The sequence below is a fragment of the Podarcis muralis genome, chromosome 13 (assembly GCF_964188315.1).
Source record: "Podarcis muralis chromosome 13, rPodMur119.hap1.1, whole genome shotgun sequence".
NCBI lineage: Eukaryota > Metazoa > Chordata > Lepidosauria > Squamata > Lacertidae > Podarcis > Podarcis muralis.
Window position 1 is genome coordinate 14,821,730 of NC_135667.1, and position 27,756 is coordinate 14,849,485.

General features: G+C 50.9%; 2 protein-coding genes across 2 annotated transcripts; both read right to left on the minus strand.

The window, feature by feature from the left end:
• Window positions 1-1,280: 1,280 nt before the first annotated feature.
• On the minus strand, window positions 1,281-15,046 carry MAPK7 (mitogen-activated protein kinase 7). The gene is made up of 7 exons (XM_028704136.2): window positions 14,866-15,046; window positions 11,981-12,213; window positions 10,665-10,830; window positions 8,658-9,787; window positions 6,293-7,221; window positions 5,182-5,309; window positions 1,281-2,202 (listed from the first exon to the last, which is right to left on the minus strand). The coding sequence occupies exons 2-7, from the start codon at window positions 12,198-12,200 to the stop codon at window positions 2,049-2,051; spliced, it is 2,727 nt and encodes a 908-aa protein (XP_028559969.2). The 5' UTR covers window positions 12,201-12,213; window positions 14,866-15,046; the 3' UTR covers window positions 1,281-2,048.
• Window positions 15,047-17,395: 2,349 nt separating this feature from the next.
• On the minus strand, window positions 17,396-25,388 carry LOC114582830 (uncharacterized). The gene is made up of 2 exons (XM_028704145.2): window positions 24,584-25,388; window positions 17,396-21,237 (listed from the first exon to the last, which is right to left on the minus strand). Exon 2 carries the CDS (start codon window positions 21,174-21,176, stop codon window positions 19,056-19,058), a length of 2,121 nt encoding a protein of 706 aa, XP_028559978.2. The 5' UTR covers window positions 21,177-21,237; window positions 24,584-25,388; the 3' UTR covers window positions 17,396-19,055.
• Between the last annotated feature and the right edge of the window lie 2,368 nt (window positions 25,389-27,756).

Genomic DNA, 27,756 nt, shown 5'->3' on the forward strand with positions numbered 1-27,756 from the left:
CAGCTTACGTAAACGAGGCCTCAAGGCCTGCTGCACACAAGGGAAGACGGCTGGCTAAGGCACTCCTGGAAATCTGGGGCACCCTCGTCTTGGTGAAAACAGGACCATCACCACCCTACGTTCTCGGCCACACTGCATCCTCCGGGACTGGGGACTCTCAACACGGCAGAGCGGCTCCTGAGGAAGGGGAAAGTCTGGCTCCTCCATAGCGAATTTGGCGCCACGGTCTCATGGGAAGAAACGGCTGGTGGGCTGGCAAGATGGCAGCTTCAGAGGCCTTCTTGGTGACTAGGCCTGCCTGTTGCAGCCAAATGGAAGCCACCTGAAACCATCTTCATATGAGACTCGCACACAGGTCAAGAGCAGCCGGCCAGGCAAGTTAGCGGAGAGTGCAGGAACTCCCATTAGCTCAGTTGTGCATGCAGAAGGTCCCAGGTTCAGTTCTGATTTCAAATCCAGCTAGGGACCACCACTCTACTTGAAACCCTGGACAGCCGCTGCCAGTCAGTGTGGACAATACTGGGCTAAAGGGACCGATGCTCAATAGCCAGGCACCATGGGGGGTTGTCCTGAGCCATCTTCCACGTGGCAGCCGCAGAAGGAGGAGGAGTTTGGATTTGATATCCCGCTTTATCACTACCTGAAGGAGTCTCAAAGCAGCTAAGATTCTCCTTTCCCCTCCTCCCCCACAACAAGCACTCTGTGAGGTGATTGGGGCTGAGAGACTTCAGAGAAGTGTGACTAGCCCAAGGTCACCCAGCAGCTGCATGTGGGGGAGCGGAGACGCGAACCCGGTTCCCCAGATTACGAGTCCACAGCTCTTAACCACTACACAACACTGGCTCCCAAGACACACCTTCACCTGATGGGTCACGCTTGCAGGAAGGCAGGCGTTTTAGACAGAGCCAGGAAAGAGGTCCCAAAGGGGAGGAATGGCAGGGAATTGCAACTCCCCGTCAGCCAAAGGCCAGAGACGATGGGAGTTGTAGTCCAGCAGCATCGGAAGGGCCCATAATTTTTGCATGTCTGCTGAGGGCAGTTCAGGGTTCAATCCCTGCCATTTCCAGTTACAAGGAACCCTGCAGAAGACTTGGGAGATGTATCCCAAGGTTAGAATGCACAGCACCAAACTAGACAAGCCCCCTTGGTCTACTTCAATATTAAGGCAGCTCCTTCTGTAAGGTGGCTGCCACCAACTTAGAAGGCTTTCAAAGAGGATGAGGCAATAATTCGTGGAAGGTAAGGCTGTCAGTGACTGCCAACCCCATGGGCTAGCTAGCTTATTCCTCTGCTGCGAGAGGCAACAGGCCCTCGAATGCTGAGAATCGCTGTCGCGCTTGTGTCGTTCTTGAGGACTTCCTGTAGGCGTCTGGTTGGCCGCTGTGAGAACAGGATGCTGGGCTGATCCAATAGGGCCCATCTTACCTTCTTATTCCCACCCCCCCCCACCACCCCTTTCCCCGCAACAGGGCAATCCTCTCATATGATCCAACGCTTTCAACACACTTTTTATAAAAGGCAAAGCGTGCTATGGCTGTGCATTTGGCACTCGTGTTTCTCTCCCGTCGTCAGTAAACTTGGGAAAAAGAAAACGCGTTTACACGGATGCTCACCCCTCAAACAGTGTGAGGAGAGAGGTGTCCGGTTCTCAGGCCATGAGGCAAAAGGAAAACACAGTGAGGGGTCAGGAAGGCATTCCCTCAGCAGGTAATGGACAACAGGTAATGGATCCACCTTTTAGTGTTGTTGGCTGAGGTTGTTACCTGAACAGCTTTTATTCCTGCATCCTGCAACACACCCGCAGCACAGGAGGGACAGGGCCTCCCTCAGACCTTTTTTGCAGAAAGTCCAAACACCAGCTCAACCCAGCTGGTGCTTTGAAAAAAAAGGAAGGAAGGAAGGAAGGAAGGAAAAAGGCAGGCACTGCGGTGACGTTCCCAGCCAGAGTCGCCAAGAAGGCCGTGAAGAAGACCCAAGCGGGGTCAGACTTTATCGCACCCAGCCGAAACGAAACAGGAGGAAGACAGCGGAAGGGAGAGGCAACTTTTTCAGGCGTCCTGCAGGTCTGGAATGTCAGAGAGGATCATGGGAGAGCCCAGCTGCAGTTCCTGCTGGAGGGATTCCATGTCGGCGGGGTTCATCCGATGGACTTCCAGCCAGTCGGCGAGGAGGGAGGCCGAGAGCGGGGCAGAGTCACCTTGACTAAGGCAGGAGGAGGAAAGAGGAGAACAAGTGAAGGACAAGACAATGGGCGAAGGACAAGACAAGGCAGCTGACCAAAAGTGTACCATTTTGCATAATGCTGTGGGTGAAAGAAAAAGTCTGGCTCTTCATGCAGGAAGGAGGGGATACAAAAGAGTGTAGCCCTGTGCAGTGTAGCGCCCTCTTTGGGGTGCCTGGAGCACAGCCCTTTTTGGCGCTTGGGAGATGCCGTAGGACAGGGTTTCTCAAACCTGGGTCTCCATCCCTAACTGGAAAAACCAGTGGTCAGGGAGTCCAAAAACAGCTGGAGACCCATGTCTGGGAGATCCTGTTCCAGGACAACGTTCTTTAACCTTGCGCCTGCAAAAAAAAATGTTGCCGGACTACAACTCCCATCGCCCCTGACCACTGGTAAAGGACGATGGGATCTGTAGTCCAAAAACATCCAGAGGCTAAATTAAGATCAGGGCTTCCCAAACTTTGATCTGCATGTAAATATACAATTTTAAAAAATCATACACTAACTAGCACAGTGCATTGCAATTGCTACAACCGGCAGGAAAATTGTTAAAGAGGTCCACCAAGACCCTCAGCAATTTTCAGGTGGTCCATGGAGTAAAAAGCTTCAGACCACCAGTTTAGAGCACCTGAATAGTCAGGGCACCATCCCTTTTCCTTTGATTGCCTCTTTAAAAGTTTGGAATTTCTATATGCGTTGGAGCACCCTCTATAGGAGGGAAAGGGAATTTGCAGGCCTGCAGGTGTCATTTGACTAAAGCAGTGTTTCCCAACCACTGTTCCGCGGCACACTAGAGATGTTGCCTGGTGTGCCGCGGGAAAAATTAAAAAATTGAAAGATTTTTTTTTTAAGTCAAATTTTCGATTGGGGCGCCGTCACTAGATGACCCCTGGGGTTCCCTCCCTCCCTCCCACTCTGCGCCTCCCTCCTCCTCCTCCTCCTCCGGGGAGGCCCTTCCTGGCTCTCGGCCAAGGCTTGGCGGCTGCCACTCACTCGCTCGCCCACCCACCCGTCCCTCCATCCCTGCACCCGGCCTCTCCCCCTCCGTCCCCGGCGCGGGGGCTGCCGGGATCCGTAGTCCCCTCGCCCTTGGGCTCCGCGCCCGCGCGGGGTGCGTGAACTACGTTTCCCAGCGTGGCCTGGCGGGCCGGGCGTTTTGTTTGAAGCGCTCTTCTCCCGGCCATGGAATGAGCGCAGCGGCGGAGGCCGGGCGGGCAGGGGCTCTTCCGCGCAGACCCCGCGCAGCCTGCCTGCGCCCCCCGGAGATCGGGCGGCAGGATGGAGCCCGGGGATCCCCGCGGAGGCGGAGCGGCGGAGGCTGCCCCCCAGGTAGGGCTGCGTTGGGGGTTTTTTATTTTTGCAATGCTGCATCCGCGCCGGAGGGGACGCATCGGACCGCGGGGAGACCCCTTGGCGGGCGTGCAAGGCAATGCATGCGTGCAGGCGTTGCATGGAGTGCAGTGCAATGTAATGGCAACGCGGCGCCCTGCATGCATGCATGCAACTTCCACCGGCGCTCCGGACTTGGCAGGTGAGGGGGCCCCCAGTGGGCGGCAGAGAGAGCCGGGAGGGCGAAGGGGAGCCGGGGGGGAGCAGCGCTGCTCCCCGAGCCGAGCCCGGGGGGAAACTTCGGCGTCGTTGCGCCGGGTGTTGGAAGCGGAGGCTGGCGGGGGCCCCTCACCTGCAAAACCTGGTCGCCTCTCATATATTTCGTGCATTGCATTCATCGCCCGCTTTCTCCTCCAAGGAGCTCCCGGGGGCGCGCGTGGTTCTCCCCGTGTTATCCTCGCAACAACAGCCCTGCGAGGTGGGTCAGGCGAGTGGCCCAAGGGAGCACCCAGGGATTGTCCTGGCCAGGTGGGGTGATTTGAACCCTGCTCTCTGCCCGGTCTTCGTCCTCATTTAGCCCCCACACGTGCATGACTGTGCATGACTGAGGTTTCCCCCCCTCGTCTTGGCTATGGTGTGAGTCTGTGCTGTTAATTAATGGGGTTCTGCCTTCGGAGAAGATGAGCCAGCCCTCAAGGAGGTGATTATGTAATTTGCTAGCAATTCATGTCCCTCCCGGCGTGACGCTGCGCGCTGACGTCACGGGGCTGTAATGGTGGTGTGCCTCGAGATTTTTTTCATGAAACAAGTGTGCCTTTGCCCAAAAAAGGTTGGGAAACACTGGACTAAAGCTCCCATCATCTCTGATCACTGGGCCATACTGGCTGGGGCTGAGAGGGGAGGAGGAGACTGCAGAGAAGCAGAACGAATTTGTCTTCACAGCTGAAGATACAGGGCAGATCCCGGGGCCTGTACTAGCTTTTGCAGGAGGGGAATCCCATCAGCAGGAGAGCAAAAGCACTTCTTTTATTCCTAGAGAAGTTGCACTTTGTTAACTGCTGGTAAGGAAAGAACACAGGGGCAGGATACTGGGCAAAATCCATATATTTCAGGTTACTACCCTACGAATCCAAATGAGGCAAGTTGCACTGATTTTGGTCAGAGAAGGGGATGTTGAGAGCAGGCCTTGGCTGGGGGGGCGGGGTATAAATAAAAATTATTATTATTATTATTATTATTATTATTATTATTATTATATGCAGAGGAAGTCTGGAGTACTGGAATGTGTAAGCAATACGCACTGTCTATAGCTAGGAAAAAAGTCTGAAATGACTAATAATGTGTCATTCCAGAGCTCACAAAGTGACAAGACTTCTAAGCTTTAATTTAAACCACAGAGTTATCCATCTTAGAATTCCAAAGCTAAAGGTCCCTTCGCTTTAGCTCTCAGTTGCCTGGCCCTCAGTGATGTCAGAGCAGGTAAGCCAATGGTAGCCGAACAATCTGTGGCCACACCCCCACAGCTCCACAATTTTGAGGGAATAGGTAGGTCATGGGCATGCTAGTGAACATCTGTGAGCAAATGGCCCATAACTCTGTTCCACTTACAAGCCCAGGCAAGCAACTCTTACCTCTCTCTGTTCTCCCCAACCATGTCAAAAGATTGGTTCAGAAATTCTTCCAGGTCAAATCCAACCCCATAGCCAGCTCCACTGCCTTTTGGGGTGCCAGAGAAAACAGGGGGCAAGAGGTCTTCCACCTGGAATCAAGAAAACAGTGGATTCATTCCTTGTGCAGAGATCAGCTTATCGCAGATCGTCATCAGGAACCAGCAGAGATCAGTGGACAACATGCACAGTAGTAGTCAATTTTAGGTTTTACGCAGAGTACATCCACTGAAATTAAAGACTAGCATGACTAAGTTAAGTCCACTAATTTCAAATGGGTCTGCTCTGAGTAAACTTTAGCTGAATACCATCCACAGTCCCCTCTGCCAGGCTACATAGAGCCAACAATATTTTTATTTTATTTTTATCACATGTGTATACGGCCCTACATCTATAAATCTCAGGGCAGTTCGCAACATAAAACTACAATATAAAAAACACAGAATGCATAAAAACAAACATACAAACCAGGGTCCAAATTCAGATAATTTAGTTGTGCTTAAGATCCACTGAAATCAAACAGGGAAAGTTGGCTAAGGCGATTAAATACTATTAATACTAAACACTATTAATTTAGTCAATACCAGTGTTCTATGGATCTAGGATACAGAGAATTTAGTTAGTGCAAAATGTTGGCAGCATTAAGATAAATTCAACAGTGTTAATAAGTTTTGATGGAAGCAATAATGGAATTCTGAAAGGTTTAGTTTATATAAAATATAAAGTACGCAAAATGCTATGCAAAATGAACCATGGAGAGAGAAGAAGGGAAGTCATTGGTATTTTAAGGGTGTTTAAATGAATGTTCTAAATTGTAACACAGAAAATTTAATAATAAAAAAGTAATAAACAAGAGAGAGAGTGAATTTAGTTAGTGAAGCAGCAAGAGGGAGACTGGCATGGATCAAATGAGCTCTTGAGGGGCTGCCTGGAAAAAAGTCAGGTGACCACAACCTCCTTTGCAAGTGACCCCCAGTTTCTCCAAGCACCAAAAACGAAAAGGGTACCCCCCCCCATTTCTCTAGAGAGCAACTATCAAGAGCTTCCCCTTCAGCATACAGAAGAAAGGCATCACCTGGGATTTAGACAACTGCTGCGTCACGACGTTGATATCCGGAGGCTCTGACGGCAGCCCCGGGGGCATGTGGGGCTGGGCGGGTCCCCCGGCTTCGTCCCCAACCAAACCCTGCGGCGGCAGCTCAGGCTTGCCCCCCACTTCTGCCAGAAACAGGGGCTGCTCCGCGCCGGCCCTGGGTCCGTAGCTCACAGCTTGTTCCGGAAGAGTACCGCTAGGGGGCGCCACCTCCGGCTGAGTCACCGGCAGCTGCCCGGCCACGGCCCAGTTTTCAGGTGCCTGGGAGACGCCACTCCAGGCGTTGAGGGCCGCCATGCCGTAAGGGCCCTGGAAGATCTGCCCAGAGGTGTATTTGACGCCGAGGAGGCACTCCGGTTTTGGGGGGGCGGCTTTTGGACACGCCGGGGCAGTGACCAAGAAGGGGGCCGGCTGCGCTGGGAAGAAGTGGACCACGTTGGCGCTGGAGCCCTGGACGGGGGCCAGCTCTGCCCCCACAGGCACGAGAGTCAGCTTGGGCCCACACAAGCCAGGCACCCTCTTGTCCGGGAAGGCGAGGAAGTCGGCAGGCGCGCCGCCGGAAGGGGTCGTGGGGACGTGGCTGGCAGGGGGCGGCTGAGGCGGCAAGGGGTTGGCAGGAGGGGCCTGAGGCAGGATGTGGGCAGCCGCGTTTGCCTGAAGCGGGACGGCAGACCCGTTCTGGAGCGGCTTGTTCTGGTTACGGTCCACCATCTTGGTCCACCTTTCCAGAAGGTTCCGGTCGTTCTCGGTCAACATCCCCTTCCGCTCCCGCTCCTTCTCCTTCTTCTGCTTCTCACGCTCCTTGGCTCGCTCCTGGCGCCGCTTACGCTTCTCCTCGCGCTCGCGCTGGCGCTCCTTTGCCGTGACCGGTCTGCGGATATCAGGCGTCTCGGGCACCGTAGAGGGCGTATCTGCGGAAGAAAGGGAGAGATTATGGGGAAGTGGATAAACACCCAGCCTTTACCGTTGTATTATGCAGCCGCTACGTCTATGGTCAGCGATTCAGTTTCACCTACGTATCATAGAATTCCAGATTTGGAAGGGATCCTGAGGGTCATCTAGTCCAACCCCCTGCAATGCAAGAATATGAAGAATGGGAATTGAACCCACAACCTTGGCATTATCAGCACCACACCATAACTTTCCATGCTAGGAAGCTTATGCTTGTGGAAAATGACTAAATTTGTGAATTCCACCAATAGTCCAGCTCTGCAGGAATCACTTCATACAGGGCACATCTTTGGAAATATCCCACAGTTCACCTAGCCTACCCTTCCCTTCATAACAGGAGCTGCAGTCCACAACATCTGGAGAGTGTTAAGCAGGGGGAAAGTGGCTTAGAGGGCCCTGCTGCCCACCAGCCTCTCCCTTTCTCTGCCTCCCAGAACAATTGGGAAGACTCCGCTCTCATAGGGGAACATTTCCCCCACAAATGTGAAGATCTGGTTTTCATCTTGGGGTTTCCCCAAAAACATCTGGCTAGGCCTGGTGGAAACAGGGTGGATGACAGACGAGATCAGGGATGGGGACTGTGTAGTCTTCCGGGTGTGGTTGGACTACAAGTTCCATCAGCCCCAACTAGAGTGGCAAAATCCTCCACTCCATTGAGGGCTACCTTTGTAGGTGACCCAGAAACTACAACTAATCCAGAATGCGGCAGCTAGACTGGTGACTGGGAGTGGCTGCCAAGACCACATAACACTAGTCCTGAAAGACCTACATTGGCTCCCAGTACGTTTCCAAGCACAATTCAAAGTGTTGCTGCTGACCTTTAAAGCCTTAAATGGCCTCAGCCCAGTATACCTGAAGGAGCATCTCCACCCCCATCGTTCAGCCCGGACACTGAGGTCCACTCTGAGAAGCAAGGTTACAGGAAACCAGGCAGAGGGCCTTCTCGTTATTGGCAACCGCCCTGTGGAACGCCCTCCCATCAGATGTCAAGGAAATAAACAACTACCTGACTTTTAGAAGACATCTGAAGGCAGCCCTGTATTGGGAAGTTTTTAACGTTTGATGTTTTATTCTGTTTTTAATCTGCTGGGAGCCACCCAGAGTGACTGGAGAAACCAGGCAGGTATAAATAATAAGTTATTATCATTATTATCCTCTCTCACTGCTACCTTGCACCAAACTGCTTCCTTGAAACCCTTGGGAAATGGCCGTAGCACCGAGGTAAGCCTTGCATGCAGAGCGTCCCAGGTTCAATTCCCAGCATCTCCAGGTAGGGCTGCAAATGTCCCGTCAGAAACCCTGCAGAGCCGCTGCCAATCAGCGGAGCTAATCTTGACCTAGATGGACCAATGGCATGGCTCGATAGACATCAGCTTCCTTTGCTCCAAACCCTTACCTCTGGCCTTGTGCCGGAGAGTCGATGACAAAATGGCCGCCCGGAGGGCAGCCTTGGTGTCGTCCGAGATAGCGCCTTCCCGCTTAGGCGGAATGGCAGCTGGAGCGCCCTCTTCAGCCTTCACCTCCGGCTGCACGACGGCCGACGGCACCAGCGGAGAGGTGAGGTCAATCGTCTCCGTCAGCAAGTAGGGCCCGGGAGACGCCATGGCATAGTCTCCGTCTCCAGCCCGAGGCGAGCCGGCACTGGGCATGTCGACGTCGCGGCAGCAGAGGAGCAATGCCTGGCCGCCTCCACCGATGACCGCCTGCTTCAGGGCCGGCTTGAAGCTGATCTGCCGCCGAATGCCTTCCCGGCGCTCGTGGAAGTCGTTGATCTCGGCCACAATGGCCTCCTTGATCTGCTCCTTTGTGAGCACCCGCTTGTCAAAGTCGAAGTCAAAAGCCGGGACGCAGTCGGGCTCGTCGTCCGGGTCGTGGTACTTGGCCAGGAAGGGGTAGTTCAGCGCCTCCACCACGGAGATCCGCTCGCGGGGGTCAAAGCGCAGCATCTTGGAGAGCAAGGCCAAGGCCTTGCGGTCGGCGTTCTGGTAGAGGCTCTCCCAAGGCACCGGCTGGCGCGACGGCAGGCTCTGGACGTAGGCGCGCACGCGGTCGGCCCCGATAGAGTGGACCACTTTGGCCGGAGGGGTCCCCAGGACCGTGATGATCAGCTGCAGCTGGTGGATGTAGTTCTTCCCTGGGAACAGCTGCTTCCGCCCCAGCATCTCGGCGAAGATGCACCCGACCGACCACATGTCGATGGCTTCGGTGTACTCGTGGAGGGAGAGCATCAGCTCCGGGGCCCGGTACCAGCGCGTGGCCACGTACTCGGTCATGAAGTACTTGTACTCGTCGGGCTTGGTGCAGAGGCCGCGGGCCATGCCGAAGTCGCCGATCTTGAGCTCGCAGTTCTCGTTGATCAGGAGGTTGCTGGGCTTCAGGTCCCGGTGGATGACGTTGGCCGAGTGGATGTACTTGAGGCCCCGGAGGAGCTGGTAGAGGAAGTAGCGCACATGCTCCAAGGTGAGGGGCTGAGAGGAGTGGATGATCTGGTGCAGGTCGCTCTCCATCAGGTCCAGCACAACGTACCTGGCCAAGGGAAGAGCAGGCGTGGTCCGTCAAGGAGAGAACCTGAATATTGTTCCACCACAATATTCACTGGGGGCCTTTTGGCCAGACTCTGTCTCTCTCTCACACACACGCTCTCTCTTTTCATATCATTTTTTTAAATATAAAATTTATGTATTTGGTTTTTCAAATTAAAATTTTACAGAGATATATCAAACGTAAATCATAAGATTCCAAAGAATCTCCTGGACTTACGTACACCCCTTGTGGTCCTATTATTAATCCTTTCCTCCCGCATCTTTTATGATAATCCAAATCCTTTACCTCTTCCATTATATCCAGAATTCCTTTTCATATCTTTTTTATTGTCTCCAAAAACATTTCAAAGCGTTTATCAACATATACATTTTTTTAAGCATACAAAGTTTCTTCTTGACTTCCCGCCTTCTTTCCCGATGTTTGTTTTTTATTCCTTTTTATTAGCTGTTTTGTAGCACATCTATTTGTATTGTCTAAATACCGCTACCATTAAATCTTTCAATTATCTACTGCTTATATTTCAAATCCTGCAAGCGACTTCTTTTTTCCTATTATGATTTTATTGTAATTTTACTGGTGTTAGCTGCCCTGAGCCCAGCTCTGGCTGGGGAGGGCAGCGTATAAATAAAATTTTTAAATAATAATTTATTTATTTTATTATTATTATTATTAAATTTATTATTATTATTATTATTATTATTATTATTATTATGGTGATAATTGGATAGATCAGTGGTCTCCATTCTTCCTTAAACACTTCATCATTATGCCCTCTTGATTTGGCAGTTAATTTTGCCATTCCAGCCTAGTACATAGTAATGAGGATACTGGGAGGAAACTGAGAAAGAATAGCACTTACACAGATTTGAATTCCGCATAAGGCACAGAGGGCTTAAGGATGTCCTTGATGGCGATGATGTTGTCATGCTTGAAATGTTTGAGGATCTTCAGTTCACGCAAAGTGCGCTTGGCGTTCATCACCACATCAAAAGCATTGGGGATTTTCTTGATCGCCACCTGCTGGCCTGGCAAGGGAAGAGCAGGGGAAACAGGTTCAAAGTGTTAAATCAGAAAGGGATACGTCTCATGCATCCGGACGCGTCACTCACCTGCTCTTTCCCTCCTTCCCCTGGAGTGCACTATGGTATTTCTCCCCCTCGCAACAACCCTGTAAGGAAAGCTAGGCTAGGCTCAATGCACCTGATGTCTCCCACTAAGGTTTAAAACCAGCCCCATCTGCTTCACACCCTGAGCCAAATTAGATGTGAAGGGGCAGCCCAGTTTACTTTGACATGTGATTGTCTCGTTCACATATGGCATGTGAAGAATTGAGAACTGCTCTCTTTTGTGGGGGGCAACCTTTGATTTTTTAATTTTTAAAAATTCATTTCTAATAACAGTTTACAGAAAAAATAAATAAAAGTTCGTTTAAACATGGTAAGCTGTTACAATTGTAAATGAAGAAATATTTATTTTTTGCATTTCTATCCCACATTCCCTTGCAAAAGTAGCTCAAGGTGGTGTACATGGTTCTCCCCCTCCTTTAATCCTCATTTAATAATTTAATCCCCACAACAGCCCTGTAAGGTAGGTCAGGCTGAGAGGCAGAGACTGGCCCAAGCTCACCCAGGGACCTTCATGGCTGAACCCTGCTCTCTCCCAGGTCCTAGTCTGACACCACACGATAGGATACAGCTATGCAATTTACCGAGTTGATAACATACCAAGAGGAAAGCGATGTGTGGCGTATGATCCCAAAGGGTACAGTTACAGTTCAGTTTTTAACAACAATGGGTGCGTCACCACCACCCCCAAACTCTGTTTTTATTCCCAGCCAGGCTCCAATGAGTCGAGCCAGAGAGAAAAGAAATCCCTGGGGCATCACAGCGCAGAGCAGCCAATCAGGACAAGGCCAAAGGCTTACCCCAGTCAGACAGTGGACAACCAGGTGTCTAGAGAACCAGAGCACAAGAGCATTCTTTCCACTTGTGATTCCCATTAACTGGTATTCAGAGGCAGACCGCCTCCAACAGTGGAGGAACAACATAGCCCCTGTGGAGAGACTTATTTGCATCCATCCATTTGCAGGGCCCCCACCTCTGCGCACAGTTAGAGACCAAACAACGGCATCCTCTCAGCTTCCATCCAGCGCTGGCGCTTTCCTCCCTCCCTTACCTGTGTCCTTGCGGCGTGCCGAGCTCACTACGCCGTAAGCGCCGGTGCCAATCGTCTCAATGACCTCATATTCATCCCCCACCTCAAAGGTGACGTCGAAGGAGCGCGCCTTCAAGATGGCCAGGTTCTTGGCTGCCACCGTGGCCTGGTGAGCCGGCTCCGGCTTGGCTTGGGCCCGAGCCGCTTCCTCGCCATCATCTTCGATCGGTGGCTCCGCCATGGTCTGTGGGCTCCTGTCAGAAAAGGCCAAACGTGTTTAAGGAAGGAGCACCGCCCTTCTTAGCAAGGGGCACCATCTACCATCCCCCTTCTCCACCGCATGAGATACAGCAGACAGTTAAAATAATAATAATAACAATAATAATAACAATAATTGTATTATTTGTGCCCCACCCATTTGACTGGGTTGCCCCAGCCACTCTGGGCAGCTTTGAGGTGTTGGCACACAGTTTCCAGGAAGAATCTCATTCAGCTCCTTCATTGCACAGCTTTTGACACACAGTGAAAGTATTGCTTTTACAGTGAGCATTATTTGTTTACTTAGTAACATTCGTTTATTAAAAAATACTGCTATACGGCCTGCCTCATTAATTCTGGAGGCCAGCAATGTCCAAATGGGTATAAAAACATTAGAATACGGGGCAGCGGGGTGTTCGTGTGTGTGTGTGTGAAATTGTAAGACTAGGGCACAGTTAAAATGGTACAGTACCAGCAAAGTCCACAGACATTAAAAACATTTAAAGCAGACATTGGCAGTCCTGGGGTCCTTCAGGAAGATGGGCATGATATCACTTTGATAAGTAAATTTGATAGACAGAAACAGATCTGTGTTTTTAAAAAGACACCTGAAGATGACTAATGTGTGCGTTTGTCAAGGGAATGGTAGTCCCACAGTGCAGGAATCACCACAGGAAAAGTCCTTCTGCTATGACTGTTTACTGCACTTCCATAGGCAGTGATGCAACCAGGAGGGACTAGTCAGTTGATCATAATGATCATGTGCGGCAGAGGTGGGGAAGCTCCAGCCCACAAGCCTAATTAGGCCTGGAATGGGTCACAATTTGGTCCCAAGGCCATTCCCACCCCCACCCACACCCTCCTATCACACACTTGACATTGTAAGTAATTTCAGGTGTGCAGCAGGTAAGGACACAACAATCGGATATTAGCACAACCCCTTTGAAGTTTGGCAGGGGGTACCTCCACTCACTCATCAAGGTTGTGCGGGGATTAACCCAGTTCCTCACTCCTGGTGTAGGAAAACAGGGAGAAAGGTATCCTGGTCCCAAGATATTTAGGGCTTTCTAGGTCCATACCAAAATATCAAACATGACCCAGTAGCTTGGGGGCAGCCAGTATAACTCCTTTAAGCATGATATAATATGTACAGTAATAATATTTCCCGGTAAGTAGCGAAGTGGCTGCGTTTTATATCAGTTACAGCTTCCAGACCAGCCTAAAAAGCAGTCCTAGACAGAGTGTGTTAGTGATACTGAGAGGCATTGTTTTTTAAAATATGCTGTTCACGTTATGTGTTCCAAACGTTTTAATCAGCATTTAACTGTTTTATAGTTCCCCAACTCAAGGTCCTTGATGAACAGAAAGAACAACTAGATTTCAAATATATTGGCATGTGCCAAGGTTACTTAGAGATATCAGTTACTCAGTGTGGTTTATTTCCCCACCCCCGCGTAGCTGACTTTAATTGCTATAGCTGTCACCTAGGCAAAATATATTAAGATAGGCCAACAGTACAGTGATTTGCAAATCAAGAGCAAAATAAATGGGATTAGAGGATGAAAGTAACAAATACCTTATCCCTGAATGGGATTTATTCCAGTGTTTCCCAACCTTGTGCCTCCAGCTGTTTTTGAACTACAACTCCCATCATCCCTGACTAGCAAGACCAGTGGCAAGGGATGATGGGAATTGTAGTCCAAAAACAGCTGGAGGCACAAGGTTGGGAAACACTGATTTATTCCTTATTTCATAAAACCTGGAGCCCCACATTAGACACACACTATCCCACAGAATAATAATCCTTAGCTGCTTGCACAAAGCAAAAGGCGATCAACACACAGGTCTGTGGAGGTTCCCCATCGTCACCCAGGATATTGAGGGGGAGGCAGGTGGGAAGGACAGACAGCAGGGAATGGTGAATGGAAGGCAAACAAACAATGGCAGCTGCCATTCTTTTTAATTTCATGGGACAGAGAAAAACGATTGGGGGGGCTGGGGGGAAATGCCAGCCGGGTCTGAGATAAGCGAGGAAGGGAGACATTATGGGATGGTCAGAACAAAGACATTATGCCCCCACCTGACATGTGGTGGAATGCTGCGAATGAGGGAAAGGGAAAGATGCCAAAGAGAGCATCTTAGCCCATCACAACCACCCCCACCAAAAAGTAAATGGGAATGGAGGCTATTATGGGATAGAAGAGAAAAGGGCTACCCCCTCCCTATCTCCCTACAAACCAGCTGCGATAAGGATCCATCAGAAGCGGGCGGTGGGGAGAGTTGGGGTTGGAGATGTCACTAAGGAAGAATAGGGAATATTATGGAATAGAAAAGGAGGGGCTGCCTTCCGCCATGCAGTGGGTGGAGGGGAGGGCGGAGAGAAGGGGAGATCTTAATTTCGAGGCTTTTGGTCCTCGGGGGGCGGAAAGGGGAAAGAGGAGGCGTACCGGGCGGAGGAAAGGAGGAGGAGGAGAATAATAGTAGTAGTAATTTTATTATTTCTACTTCTCATGGGGAGAAAGAAGCATTGCAAAGGCAGGAAGGGATCTTGCACTGGGAAAGGCTGAACCCTGTACCCCTTCGCCGTGCTTCTTAATGGAGGGGAGGGCGGGAAGAAGGGAGGGGGGCAATGAAAGGTGCTCGCTCACCTGCCAGAATGCAAGGGGAGGCGCAGCAGCCCTCCGGCAGACTTGGGCGGTTCCCTCTCCGGTCCGCCACTCCCTCGCCCTGGCTGCCGACCCCTCCTTCTTACCTCGCCTCCCCCAGAGTGCCCGGATGTCACCGCTCCGAACCCGCCTCGGCCAATCAGAACGCGGGAGGGCGTGGCCTCAGCCGGCGAAGATCTAAGCGGCGGCTCGTCCAAAAAAAAAGAAAAAAGGAAAATCCCGCCTCTCTCGCTCCAATGAGCCAATCGCAGAGAGGCAGAGAGAGAGGGAACCACTGAGAGGTGAGAGATTGGGGGGGGGGGAGAACCACAATGGCGGGGGCGGAGCCAAAGCTCTCCTTGCACCTGGAAGCAGATGCATTGGCAGCCGTCAGAAAAGGCGTCGCTCTATTTGCTGCGGATTTTGGGAGCGACACGAGGACCTTTGTTTTCTGCGTGGGGAAGAAAAGCCGCTCCTAAGTCCATAGGCGGAGTTCCAATGTTTGGCGGTGCAGTAGTGGGGGGAAACTTCACCGGTTGGACTTCTGCCTGTCCGGCAGGTGTTGGCAGCTTTCCCAGGGACTATGCAGAGGCACTCGGGGAAGCAGGGCAGGGAAAGCCCCGGTGGTCTGCGAGGCACCAAATCCTGCCATCCTGCTTCCCCAACTGAACTGCCTATGTGTTTAATAATAATAATAATAATTTATTTATACCCCGCCCATCTCACTGGGTTTCCCCAGCCACTCTGGGTGGCTCCCAACAGAATATTAAAATACAATAATTTATCAAATGTTAAAAGCTTCCCTAAACAGGGCTGCCTTCAGATGTCCACAAGTCAGATAGTTGTTTATTTCTTTGACATCTGGTGGGAGGGCGTTCCACAGAGCAGGCACCACTACCGAAAAGGCCCTCTGCCTGGTTCCAATGACAGAATAGCTGTGCTATCCGTGGCTGTTTCTTCCTAATGGTTCCCTGCCTCACTGCCAGGTGTGACTATAATAATCTCAACAAATCATCTCAAGGTTATAGGTGTGGGGTTTTTTTAATCATGCATATAAACTGATTATCACTGACTGCATTTTCAACTCCCACCTTACAATTTTCTTTCTTACAGTATCTACCAATTTAAGATTTCCCTTCAGGCATAGGATGAAGTGGCCTTGAACCCATGAAAGCCTATCTATGAATCTTACTAGTCTTTCAGGTGACACAAGATGTCACCTCCCCTGGGATGAGGGATGGACTGTGAAATCGCTCTGCGAATTATAGCTCTGCGAGGGCAACAGGAAGTCTTCTACCAACCTAAGGTAAAGGTTGACAGTCTTGACAGACTAGGGTTCTGCGCCCATCTCACTCAAGACGCCGGGGGCCAGCGCTGTCCGGAGACACTTCCAGGTCACGTGGCCAGTGTGACATCGCTGCTCTGGCGAGCCAGAGCCGCACACGGAACGCCGTTTACCTTCCCGCTAGTAAGCGGTCCCTATTTATCTACTTGCACCCGGGGGTGCTTTCGAACTGCTAGGTTCGCAGGCGCTGGGACCGAACAACGGGAGCGCACCCCGCTGCGGGGATTCGAACCGCCGACCTTTCGATCGGCAAGCCCTAGGCGCTGAGGCTTTTACCCACAGCGCCACCCGCGTCCCTACACTCTACCAACCTACAGCACTCTTAAATGACAGTTCCCAGGACACTTTGGGGGAAAGCCAGGACTTTAGAGCAGTTTGCTGCTTTAAATGCAATAATCTGGAGAAGGCCTGCATTACTGACTGAGCCTCTGCAGTGGGAGTGACTGAATGACCCAACTCAGTAGAATTAGCCACTCCCAACAAATGCCGACTGGAAAAATGGAAGCAACGTCATCCTCCTCGGATGGAAGCTTTGAGCTCACAGGAAGCCTAGAATTTATTTACTAACCACAGTCAAGAAAATCTACCGTTCTTGCCCCACTGAAGCTTTGGAACAGCTTTTGTTGTTGCTGCTTAATTCCCTAAAGCAGTGGTTTTCAACCAGTGTGCCGCGGCACCCTGGGGTGCCTTGAATGATGATCGGGGTGCCACAAGCAACACTGGCCTCTATCCCTCTTTCCTTTCCTCCCTCCTGATGCCCTCTCATGTCTCTGCCTACCAAAGGCTTGTGCGGCTGTTTGATGCAGCAGCCCTGGCTACAAGCTCCCCAGGCAAATGGTACCTCTGGGGTTGGCCAGGGGTTGCCTCGCTGTGGGGCAGTGTGAGGAGGCACCTCTCCTTGGGGCAAGGGAGGCAGCTCAGAGACCAGGGGCGGCAGCTGCAGCTGCCCAGAGGACTCCCAAGGAGAGGGGAGGAGAGAGGAGGCTGAGGGAACACTCCACAAGGAAGGGTGTTTGAAAAGGGACGCGAGGCTGCCAGCTCTGCAGGCAAAGGGTGACATAACTGGGCTCCTGAGCCCCACAGGGTGCCGCAGAAAGAATGCAGTGGGTCAAGGGAGCCGTGGACTCAAAAAGGTTGAAAACCTCTGCCCTAAAGGCTCAAGACACAATTGCACAGCCAAACACAGGATTCGTGTTTTCCAAATATATTTTTAGCTGCTTTCTTCAAACAAGAAATAACACTCACACGGGTTTGCACAGACATTCTCAACCTCTTACTGAATACATAAACAAGGAGATTATTTGATGTTATCTGCAGAACCAAAGCAAAAGCGTTATCAGCTCGAGGGGTGCGAGGTAGAGAAGGGGTTCTTGAGGACATTACACACAGTCCAATTCTAAACTTCCTTTTTCCAGAGTTCACCTCCTTGGATTCCGATCTCTAAGGGGGTCCCTGGCATTCTGACACGAAGGAAGGAGAATACTTAAAACATCTCAAAAGGCAGTGACGGAAGACAGAAATTTTGGTTTCTCTCTACAGTTTGAAAGGGCAAAATGGGGCTGAAGAAGTCAGAAAGGAAGGAGAGAGGAGCTGAACCCAGCAGGGTTGCCTTGTAGTGGAATCCAATAGCAGTTAGGGCCCACAAGCCCAAGACTTCTGTGTGCAAATCCCAAATCTGGAAGGAGGATATGGGCAAGATCTTGTGTGCTGGGTATTTAGGGTTGTATCCAAGGCTGGTCCTACACGGTGAAGACCCACTGAAATTACTGACTCTTAAGTTAGTAGTGTCCATTAACCTCACTGGGCCTTCTCTGAGTCGGACAGGATACACCCCTTAACCCCTGCATTGTAGCTCAGCTTTACCCAAAGTGCCCTGGCACCCTCCAGATGTTTTGGGACTGCAATTCCCATCAGCAACAGCCAGCAGGGGCAACAGTAGAGGATGACTGGAATTGTAGTCCAAAACGCCTAAAAGGTGCCAGGTTGGGGAAAAGTTGTTCTAGCCCAAGGGTAGGCAAACTAAGGCCCGGGGGCCAGATCTGGCCCAATCTCCTTCTAAATCTGGCCCGCGAACGGTTCGGGAATCAGCCTGTTTTTACATGAGTAGAATGTGTCCTTTTATTTAAAATGCATCTCTGGTTATTTGTGGGGCATAGGAATTCGTTCATTCCCCCCCCAAAAAAATATATATAGTCCAGCCCCCCACAAGGTCTGAGGGACAGTGGACCGGCCCCCTGCTGAAAAAGTTTGCTGACCCCTGTTCTAGCCTTTACCCAACCTTTTATGACCAACACGCCCTCTACCGAGCATACGCTTAACATCAGGCAATTGAAAAGCACTCTTCCCCACCCCACGAAAACACTAACCCAAAAGGTACAGAGGGTTCACAGCTGCCTGCCTCTGGCCAGGAACACACGGGAGCTGGTTGTGGTGATGCAGCCACACACTTTGGGGACCCCCTCCAGGAATTCTGCACGTGCTCTTTATCCTTAGGAGATCACTGCGGGGAGATTCAGGCGGGGCTAATAACGGTGAGGGGGTTATTGTCTTCGTTTGTTTTTTATGGTACATATTCTTGTGTTTTTATATTGCAAACCGCCCTGTGATCATAGAATCAAGAAAGGAAACCCTGGGGGTCATTGAATCCAAACCCCGGAAATGCAGGAAACAAGAGGCTCGAACCCAAAACCCTGGGATTAAGAGTCTAATGCTCTACCGACTGAACTATGACCTTCAGATGAAAGGCGGTATAGAAATCTAATGAATAAAAGCCATTCTCAGATATTAGCCTTGCTCTGACTCCTTGTCCCACCCACAACCCACAATTTTCCACCCCTGCAGGATTCCTTCAAACGCACTCCGGGCTCCCCGAATCGGCTTGCACCCCATCAGCCCCTCTGGGAGACCCAGGCAACAGGCGATGCACCCGCCGGTGAGAGTCCAAGTGTCCCTTCTTGCCGAAGCAGCGCCCGCAGTCCACGCACTCGTAGGGCCTCTCGCCCGTGTGCAGCCTCTGGTGCTCCATGAGGTGCGTGCTTTGGGTGTAGCTCTTCCCGCAGTCGCCGCAGACGTAGGGGCGCTCGTGGGTGTGCACCCGCCGGTGGCGCGACAGGTTGGAGCTGCGCCCGAAGGCCTTGCCGCAGTCCCCGCAGGCGTAGGGTCGCTCGCCGCTGTGCACCCGCCCGTGGGCCAGCAGGTCGGAGCTCTGCCCAAAGGTTTGCCCGCACACCTCGCACTTGTAGGCCTGCTGAGCTGTGGGGAGGTGCGATCGGCGGTGCCGGGCCAGCGTGGCGGCCTCGGCGAAGGACTTGCCGCAGAAGCTGCAGACGTAGGGCCGCTCGCCGCGGTGCGTGGCCCCGTGCTGCTCCAAGTCGGCCAGGTCCACAAAGCGCTTCCCGCACTCCCCGCAGCGGTGGGGCCGCACGCTGCCTTCGGCGTGGGTGACGTAGTGGCGGGCCAGGTCAGGCCGGCGGGCAAAGCGCCGGCCGCACAGAGAGCAGGCGAAAGGGCGCTCGCCCAGGTGGTTCCTGCGGTGCTGCAGGAGGTTGGAGCTGGTGCTGAACTGACGGCCACAGTCGGGGCAGCTGTACGGCTTCTCCCCCGTGTGCGTCCGGAGATGCTGGACGAGGGTGGGTCGGCCGGCAAAGGCTTTGCCGCAGTACTGGCAGGAGAAGGGGCGCTGCCCCGAGTGGACCTGGCGGTGGTTGGCCAGGGCCGAGTTCTGCCGGAAGGTCTGTCCGCACTCAGCGCAGCGGTACGGCCGCTCCTCGGTGTGGATGCGCCGGTGCTGGTTCAAGGTGGTGCGGTGCCCGAACGCCTGGCCGCAGTCGGGGCAGGAAAATGGCCGCCCGTTGACGTGGATCAGCTGGTGCTTGGTCAGGACGGAGAGGTCGGCGTAGGCCTTGCCGCACTCTCCGCACACGTAGGGCCTCTCGCTCGTGTGCAGGGCCCGCTGGTGGCGGACGAGGGCCGAGCGGACTCCGAAGGCCTTGCCGCACTCGCCGCAGACGTACGGGCGCTCGCCCCGGTGGGCCCGGAGGTGGCGGACGAGGGCCGAGGACTGCCGGAAGCGCCGCCCGCACTCTGTGCAAGCGTACGGGAGCTCTCCGGTGTGGATAAGGCAGTGGCGGACGAGGGCAGAGTGGCTGGCCAAGCTGCGGCCGCACTCGCTGCAGATGTGGCGAGGCTTGGAAGGCCGCTGCTCGGCTACCAGCGCCTGCACCGGGACAGCCCAGCCGCTGAACGCCTCCTCGTCGGAGCCGTTCCCAGAAAGAGAGCCCTGCTGAGAGTGGATTTCTTCCTGCTCCTCGCCACTGGATCCCTCCCTGGCCAGAGAACCCTCCTGGTAAACGACGGCCTCCGATTGCCCCGCAAGGTCCACTCCCCCCAGGTGAGCTGCTCCCCAGCAAGGGATCTCTTCGGACTCCTCCCCATTGGATCCCTCAGCTTCAAGGGTCATCTCAGAGTCAACCCCAAGAGAGGATGCACCCTCATAACCAACGGTCCCAGTTTCCTCCTCAGAATCCTCCCTTCCCAGAGCTGCCTCTGGACACAGGAGCAGTTGGGCTTCTTCGCGACTTTCTCTGTGGTAAGCTATTTGCTCAGATTCTTCTGCAGCAAACTCATCGCCCGGCAGAGACCCCTTTGGATAAACAAACACCTCTGTGTCTTCCCCAATCTCCCCTATGACTTCCTCCACCTGGGCAGAGGGCTCCTCGGCATCCTCTAAGTCAGACACGCGCCCAACATCTCCTTGCTCCTCCACAAAGACCACGGAGCTGCTCTCAGAGGCTTCCTCCTGATCACGGTCTCCACAATCGTCCAAGCTGCCTTCCAGCCACGGCAGGTTCTCCCACTTGGCTTGGCTGTTCCTCTCCCGGAGCTCCTCCTTGGAGGACACTCTCGAAAAGCAAGCTTCCTCTGTGGACAGAGAGCGTATTCCCTGAAACCTCTGCTGACGGCGATCCATTTCTTGCTGGGGATGGTTCTCCTCATCCTCAGTTACAATCCCAATTCGTCCTGGAGAGAGGCTGTGGGGGGGGGAGGAGAGAGAGAGAGAAAGAGAGAGATGAGCACAGCTTAGCAATACAGTGGTACCTCAGGTTACATACGCTTCAGGTTACAGACTCCACTACCCCAGAAACCTCGGGTTAAGAACTTTGTTTCAGGATGAGAACAGAAATCGCACGGCGGCGGCACGGCGGCAGCGGGAGGCCCCATTAGCTAAAGTGGTACAGTGGTGCCCCACAAGACGAATGCCTCGCAAGACGGAAAACCCGCTAGACGAAAGGGTTTTCCATTTTTGAGTTGCTTCGCAATACGATTTCCCCTATGGGCTTGCTTCGCAAGACGAAAACGTCTTGCAAGTCTTGCATATTTTTTTTCGCTCCCCCCCCCCTTTTTCTAAGCCGGTAAGCCGCTAATAGCCTTTTAGCAGCTAAGCCGCTAAGCCTTTAATAGCCTTTAATAGCCGCTAAGCCGCTAAACCGCTAATAGCGCTAATCCGCTTAGCCGCTAATAGGGTTGCTTCGCAAGACGAAAAAACCGCTAGACGAAGAGAATCGCGAAACGGATTCTTTTCGTCTTGCGAAGCACCACTGTACCTCAGGTTAAGAATAGTTTCAGGTTAAGAACGGACCTCCAGAACGAATTAAGTTCGTAACCCGAGGTACCACTGTACTAAAATACATTAAAGTCTTCCTAAGCAGTTGCACTATGTAATTCCCTCACAACAGGGTAAGTACAGAGTCCTCGCTCATCAGGAATTTGGGGAAGGGCTTCCAGATCAGAGGCTGAGGTTTGCTGCCCTCACGCTCAGCTTGTTGGTTTTCTGGGAATATTTGACCATCACCAAAAACAGGATAACCGATTTGATGGACCATTGCTCTGATCTAGCAGGGCTCTCCTTTCTGCAACAAGCTTAGCTAACTTTGAGTACAAATATACCTATTACTGTGGTTCTGTGCAGTGAGATTGATGGGTGATCAAGCACTTGACAAACGGCCTGGATCTATTATCCTCAGTGGTGCCAGCCTTTGGAATGCAGCACCCACCAGCATTCGGAGGGGCAGGCAGGAAAAGGGGTTTTTTTGCAGTTTGAGTGTGGGCAGAGAAAGAACTGTGTGTTGACTGAAGGTGAAGGAAAACTTTCTTTATTCGAGAACCTGAGATCAGAGGCTGTGGTACTTGTTTTAATGAACCTGCTTGCAAAATGCACTGTTTGCATAACCTTAAGCAAAACAGACACCCAAAAGGTGAGACACCGTAAACCTCCAGTACTCTCTTCTCTTGTGCAAAGGAAATTAAAACTGCTATACTCACCTAACTGAGAGTAAGACTAACTATAAAATCAGTAAGGTTCACTTCCAAGTATAGGATTGCACTGTTAAGTCCTGCACAGCTGTCTTTGCTTGGGGGAAACAGGGCAAAATATAACATTACCAGTGGGAGCCACAACAAAATGTTGCAGTTTAGGAAAACACTTTTCCAGTGTGTGAGTCAAGCCAGCCAAGCCATCATTTGCTATGCTCCATTCTGTTTCCCCTCACTTGTTCTTCTCCCTTCTCTTATTGAATCATAGAGCTGGAATCTCAGCCGCCATTCTGTGGCCATTTAGCACACTGAGCTATTTCCCACACCTTAGGCTTCTTTTTAATGTACTTTTACAAGCTTGGGGGGGGTGTTTCTCCAAACCTGCTGATATTTCCCCTGTTCTGAGTTGTTGTCGTTGTTGTTGTTGTTGTTGTTGTTGTTGTTGTTGTGACTTCAATAAGCAATAGCAATCAAAGTCAGGACTTGCGGGGCGGGGGGGGGAGAAGAATCAGTGGCGCTGTTTCCTCACAGACTTCCAACATGCACAGCTCCTCACATTATCCTGCTAATAGGCAAGAACTCTCTCAATCTCACACACAAAGACCTTGCAAAGGACCTTGCAGGATCAAACAAAGCACCCGCGTAGTCTTGTACCCAGTTCCCCACACTGGACAAGATCTTACTGGGAAGCCCAGAAGCAAGACATGGGCAATGACACATGCAAACGCACAAACACACAAACACACCACCATTTGCCTCCCGGCAACTCATATTCAGAGGTGAGGTTACAGGGAACCAGGCAGAGGGCCTTCTCAGTAGTGGCGCCCATCCTGTGGAATGCCCTCCCATCAGATGTCAAGGAAATAAACAACTATCTGATTTTTAGAAGACATCTGAAGGCAGCCCTGTTTAGGGAAGTTTTTAATGTTTGATGTTTTATTGTGTTTTTTTTTATTCTGTTGGGAGCTGCCCAGAGTGGCTAGGGAAACCCAGCCAGATGGGCAGGGTATAAATGAATTATTATTATTATCATTATCATCATCATTATCATCATTATTATTATTCAGAGGTATCCTATGTCTAAACAAGCCCATTCAGTTTAGCAATGGCTACCTCCCTTTCTCCAATCCCAACAGCAACTACTGAATTGACATTCTGGGAGCTGTAGATAGTTAGCGAAGCTGAGCGTTATCTGGAGATACCTATACCCGCGGCTGAGCTACAATTCCCACCCAGGGCAGTTTAACAATCAATCCGTCTCCGCTGGAGCTCTGGAAATTGCAGCTTTGGGAGGGGAACAGGGGCCTCCTATCAACTTTCAGCACCTTACCAAACTACAGCTCCCAGGAGTCTTTGGGGGAAAGCCATGACTACTTAAATTGGTATATCTGGCCTTGAAAGGTATGTTGGGGATGTGGCCCAACACCTCCCTTTGTTCTCAAGTTAGCTTGTACAGATGAATGCAGCTATCCTCCTTGGGGCTGCCTAGCTTGCATCCTTCCATAGCATTAGCATGTTTGTACTGTGTGCTCGTTTTGTGTGTGTTTTAAGATATCTTATTGTTTAATAAAGTTTATTTTTTTAAAAAAAGGAATGCAAAAAAAGGAAGTGTACTCAATAGATGGAATGCACACGTCAAAAGCCTTGTCACCCAAAAATGGAAATCCATAGCACACAAGAGACCATCTATAACGAAACAGCAAAACACTCATACACAACGGACTCCCTAAACCACAGACCCAAAGTAATTCTGGCATTATTATTATTTTTTGCATTAAACCAATCCGAAATTCAACATTTGGAAAACCTCCCCAAATATGGTGAATACCATTTTGGAGGCGAGCTTCCAGAACGATTTAACTCCTCCCCGAGGTATTTTGCTACCCATGCCTTATTTTATTTGCAATTAAGGTCGTATGGATAAAATAAACGACTCATTAACCATAACGGGATTGTGATTCATATAAACAACACAGACCCGTTATTTTTTTTAATGGAAAAAAAAACAAATTTAACCTTTCGCTAAAATCTTCGCCGTTCACGAATTCCCACGATAGCACTTACCCAACTCGGTTTCAAATCCATCCAATCTTTCGGAATAAATGCAGCGAAAAAGAAAAGGGAAAGTGGCGGAGAAGTGGTTTTTTATTTTTATTTTTTCAAAGTAAGAGATCCAAAACCATCAGCACACAAACCGAGATGGAAATAGCCAGCTTCTTCTTTGGAGTCCGTTTCCTTTGCAAGGGAGCCTGGGAAACGAAATGATAAAAAGAGCATTCTGGGAGTTGTAGTTTCCTTCTTAACCTTCCCCCTTAAAGAAACAAGCTATTTTATCATTCGTTACATTTATTAAAAATAAATTTATTATTGAATGTTCAAAAAGTACATAATTATATGGGCACTAAACATGGTGAGATGTAAATAAAAGAGAGAAAAAGAAAAAGAGAAACAGCACCAGTGTAGAAGGGAAAATAAGGAGGGAAGGGGGGGACCCCAAACTATAAGTTGTTGTTGTACTTCACCAGATCTTAACCTATTACAGTATTTGTAAGAATGGGTTCCAATTAATTGCATTTTTTAATTTTAATTTTCCTATGCAGCAGGAAGTCCTTTTTAGCCATTGCAAAAGATGAGACTGAAATAATGAAGATTTCTGAAACCTTTTATTTTTTATATAAAAAAAACCACCGTAGCTGCTTGCTTCCTTTATGCAGCAGCGCTGCAACCTTGAAGACTTACAGCCCATCAGAATAGACAGCACTGACCAATGGTTTGGCGGCAGACTTCTCACAAAATTACAATTCCCGGAATCCCTTGCTGGGGAATCAGTAGGCTGGAAGTCGCTGCATGGTCCCTTGCAGAGCACCAGGTATCCTAGGTTTCCTGTGGCTTCATGCCTTCACAGCTTTGTATTGCGGAACCTAGATTGTAACAGGTTTGTATGGAGAAAACACAGGACATCCCTGGGCACCTCCTGCTCTGAGCTTGAGTCCACATCACAATGCAGGCCAGGCTACCAGCATGAGTTTGACCAAACTGCGGGAGGCAGTGGAAGACAGGAGGGCTGGTGTGCTCTGGTCCATGGGGTCACGAAGAGTCAGACACGACTAAACGACTAAACATTATTATTATTATTATTATTATTATTATTATTATTATTATTCCCTGTTTTCCCCAGTCTGTTCCTGAGATCTCCATAAAGCCTTTAAGCTGAATCACCGCCTTGGGTGAACTGCCGGGGATCTGTCACCTCAGCTGAATCACCGCCAAAGACTTGTCGCCTCATCCACCAGGAATCACTGGCCGACCGCAGCCGCAAGGCCGCGCACACAGAGCAGACCTCATGGCCACCCAGAGCCACATCAAAATGGGGCAGTCCCAAGGAAATGGGACTCCTACGCCACATGAATCGAGTTTTTCCTCCCAGCCCATCAAGTGACCGACGCTGAACTGCAGCAGGCCACACTGCTCAGTATGTGTGGACCTGCCACGTTCGAGATCACCCAGGGTCTATTAGCCCCAGCCCAGCTGACCAAGACTCCATTTGACGCAATAATGGAGAAGCTGAGGACACACTTTGCTCCTCAGCTGTCGGAGATCGCCTGCCGGCATGCCTTCTACAGACGGGACCAGGCCCCGGGTGAATCCATAGGGGCCTTTGTTGCGGCAGGCCACCTACCACTACAACTTCAGTGATCTGCACGTAATGCTCCATGACCGTCTTGTGTGTGGCCTGAGGGACAAGGAGCTACAGCGGCGCCTTTTAGCCATGAAGGACCTGACCTTCCATGTTGCTCCGCCTCATGGCGGAGACAGCCAACAAGATGGGGAGAGGGGTTCGCCAAGCACACAGCCCACCCATGGCCCAGAAGGCCGAGGCTGTGCACTCGAAGATTCTTGACAGCGAGGAAGGCGAGGAGGCCCCGAGGCTGCGCACTGGCTCGTCCAAGCATTTTGGCCAACAGAGAGGTCCAGGGGTGCCTTGCGCCAGTTGCGGGGGCCCACATGAACAGCCATCATGCCATTTCCGCAATGCCCAGTGCCAGGCATGTGGGAAGACCAGCCATATTGCACGTGCCTGCCAAGCGAAGGAGCAGCTTGAACTCACATATACTTCAGTTCCAACTCTGCAATTCTATGATTTTCTATGTATTAATTAGTTGAGATTCCTGCGTTACAGGATATTGGACTAAATGACCCTCAGGGTCCCTTCCAACTCTGCAATTCTATGATTCTGTGTGTTGCATTGTATGATATTTGCATTGACATTTAGAGGTTGTATGGCAATACAATAAAAGGGGGGAGGGGTAAAGTTGGGGTTGCAAAGGATCTTTCTTTGCTGCCATAATTTGAACTTTGAACACCATAGGATATCAGGTTTGGTCCAGCTCTCTGTTCCCTCCCCTGTTCCAGCCTGATGAACAGTTCTGTGGAACTGAAAAGCTTGTGCACAATTTCACATTTTTGTTGGGCCTAGTAAAGATTTTGGAATGCATGGAACTGGCCTGTGAGCAGATTAATTGGTTATAGTTACAAACCTTTGAAAGCAGACCTAGGAATATGCCTCACTGAACATAGTAACTCTTGCTTCTGAGTAAACATGCATAGGCCTGGGCTGTAAACCAGCATACATCTATTTGCATGGGAGAGGAAAAATAGCTTTTTTTCTCTTTTAATAAAGAGATGCACATTCATTGCAGAAGGTTTCATCTTGGAAGAGGCGTTCCATCTTTCATGGGGGCCCCCTTGTGATTAAAGAAGACATGGGTGCTGCAGAACCTTGTGAGCCAATTCCCCACCACTTGTAACCCGGCAACTATTAATTTTTAATTATGGCATTTATATGCCACTTTTTTCTTCCTATGATCTCAAGGTGGTGTACATGGTCCTCCTCCTGATTCCACCCTCACAACAACCCTGTGAGGTAGGTTAGGCTAAGAGATGGCGACTGAACCAAGGTCACCCAGCGAGCTACAGGACTGAAATGGGGAATCTGAACCCTGCTCTCCCAGGTCCTAGTCAAACACTCTTAACAGTGCAACCCCCTGCCACATGTTTGGCACACGTAAGAAGGGTCCCTGTATGTGTAGAATCAGGATTAGGCCAGGATTTGCCCTTGCATGGAAGAGCTGTACACATGCACATTGGCATTTTTCCGTTTATGCGAAATATGCATGACTGGTGTGTGTGATCACAGAAAGGTGGCGTGGCTGCTGACTATGCTGTTATTTTAAAAT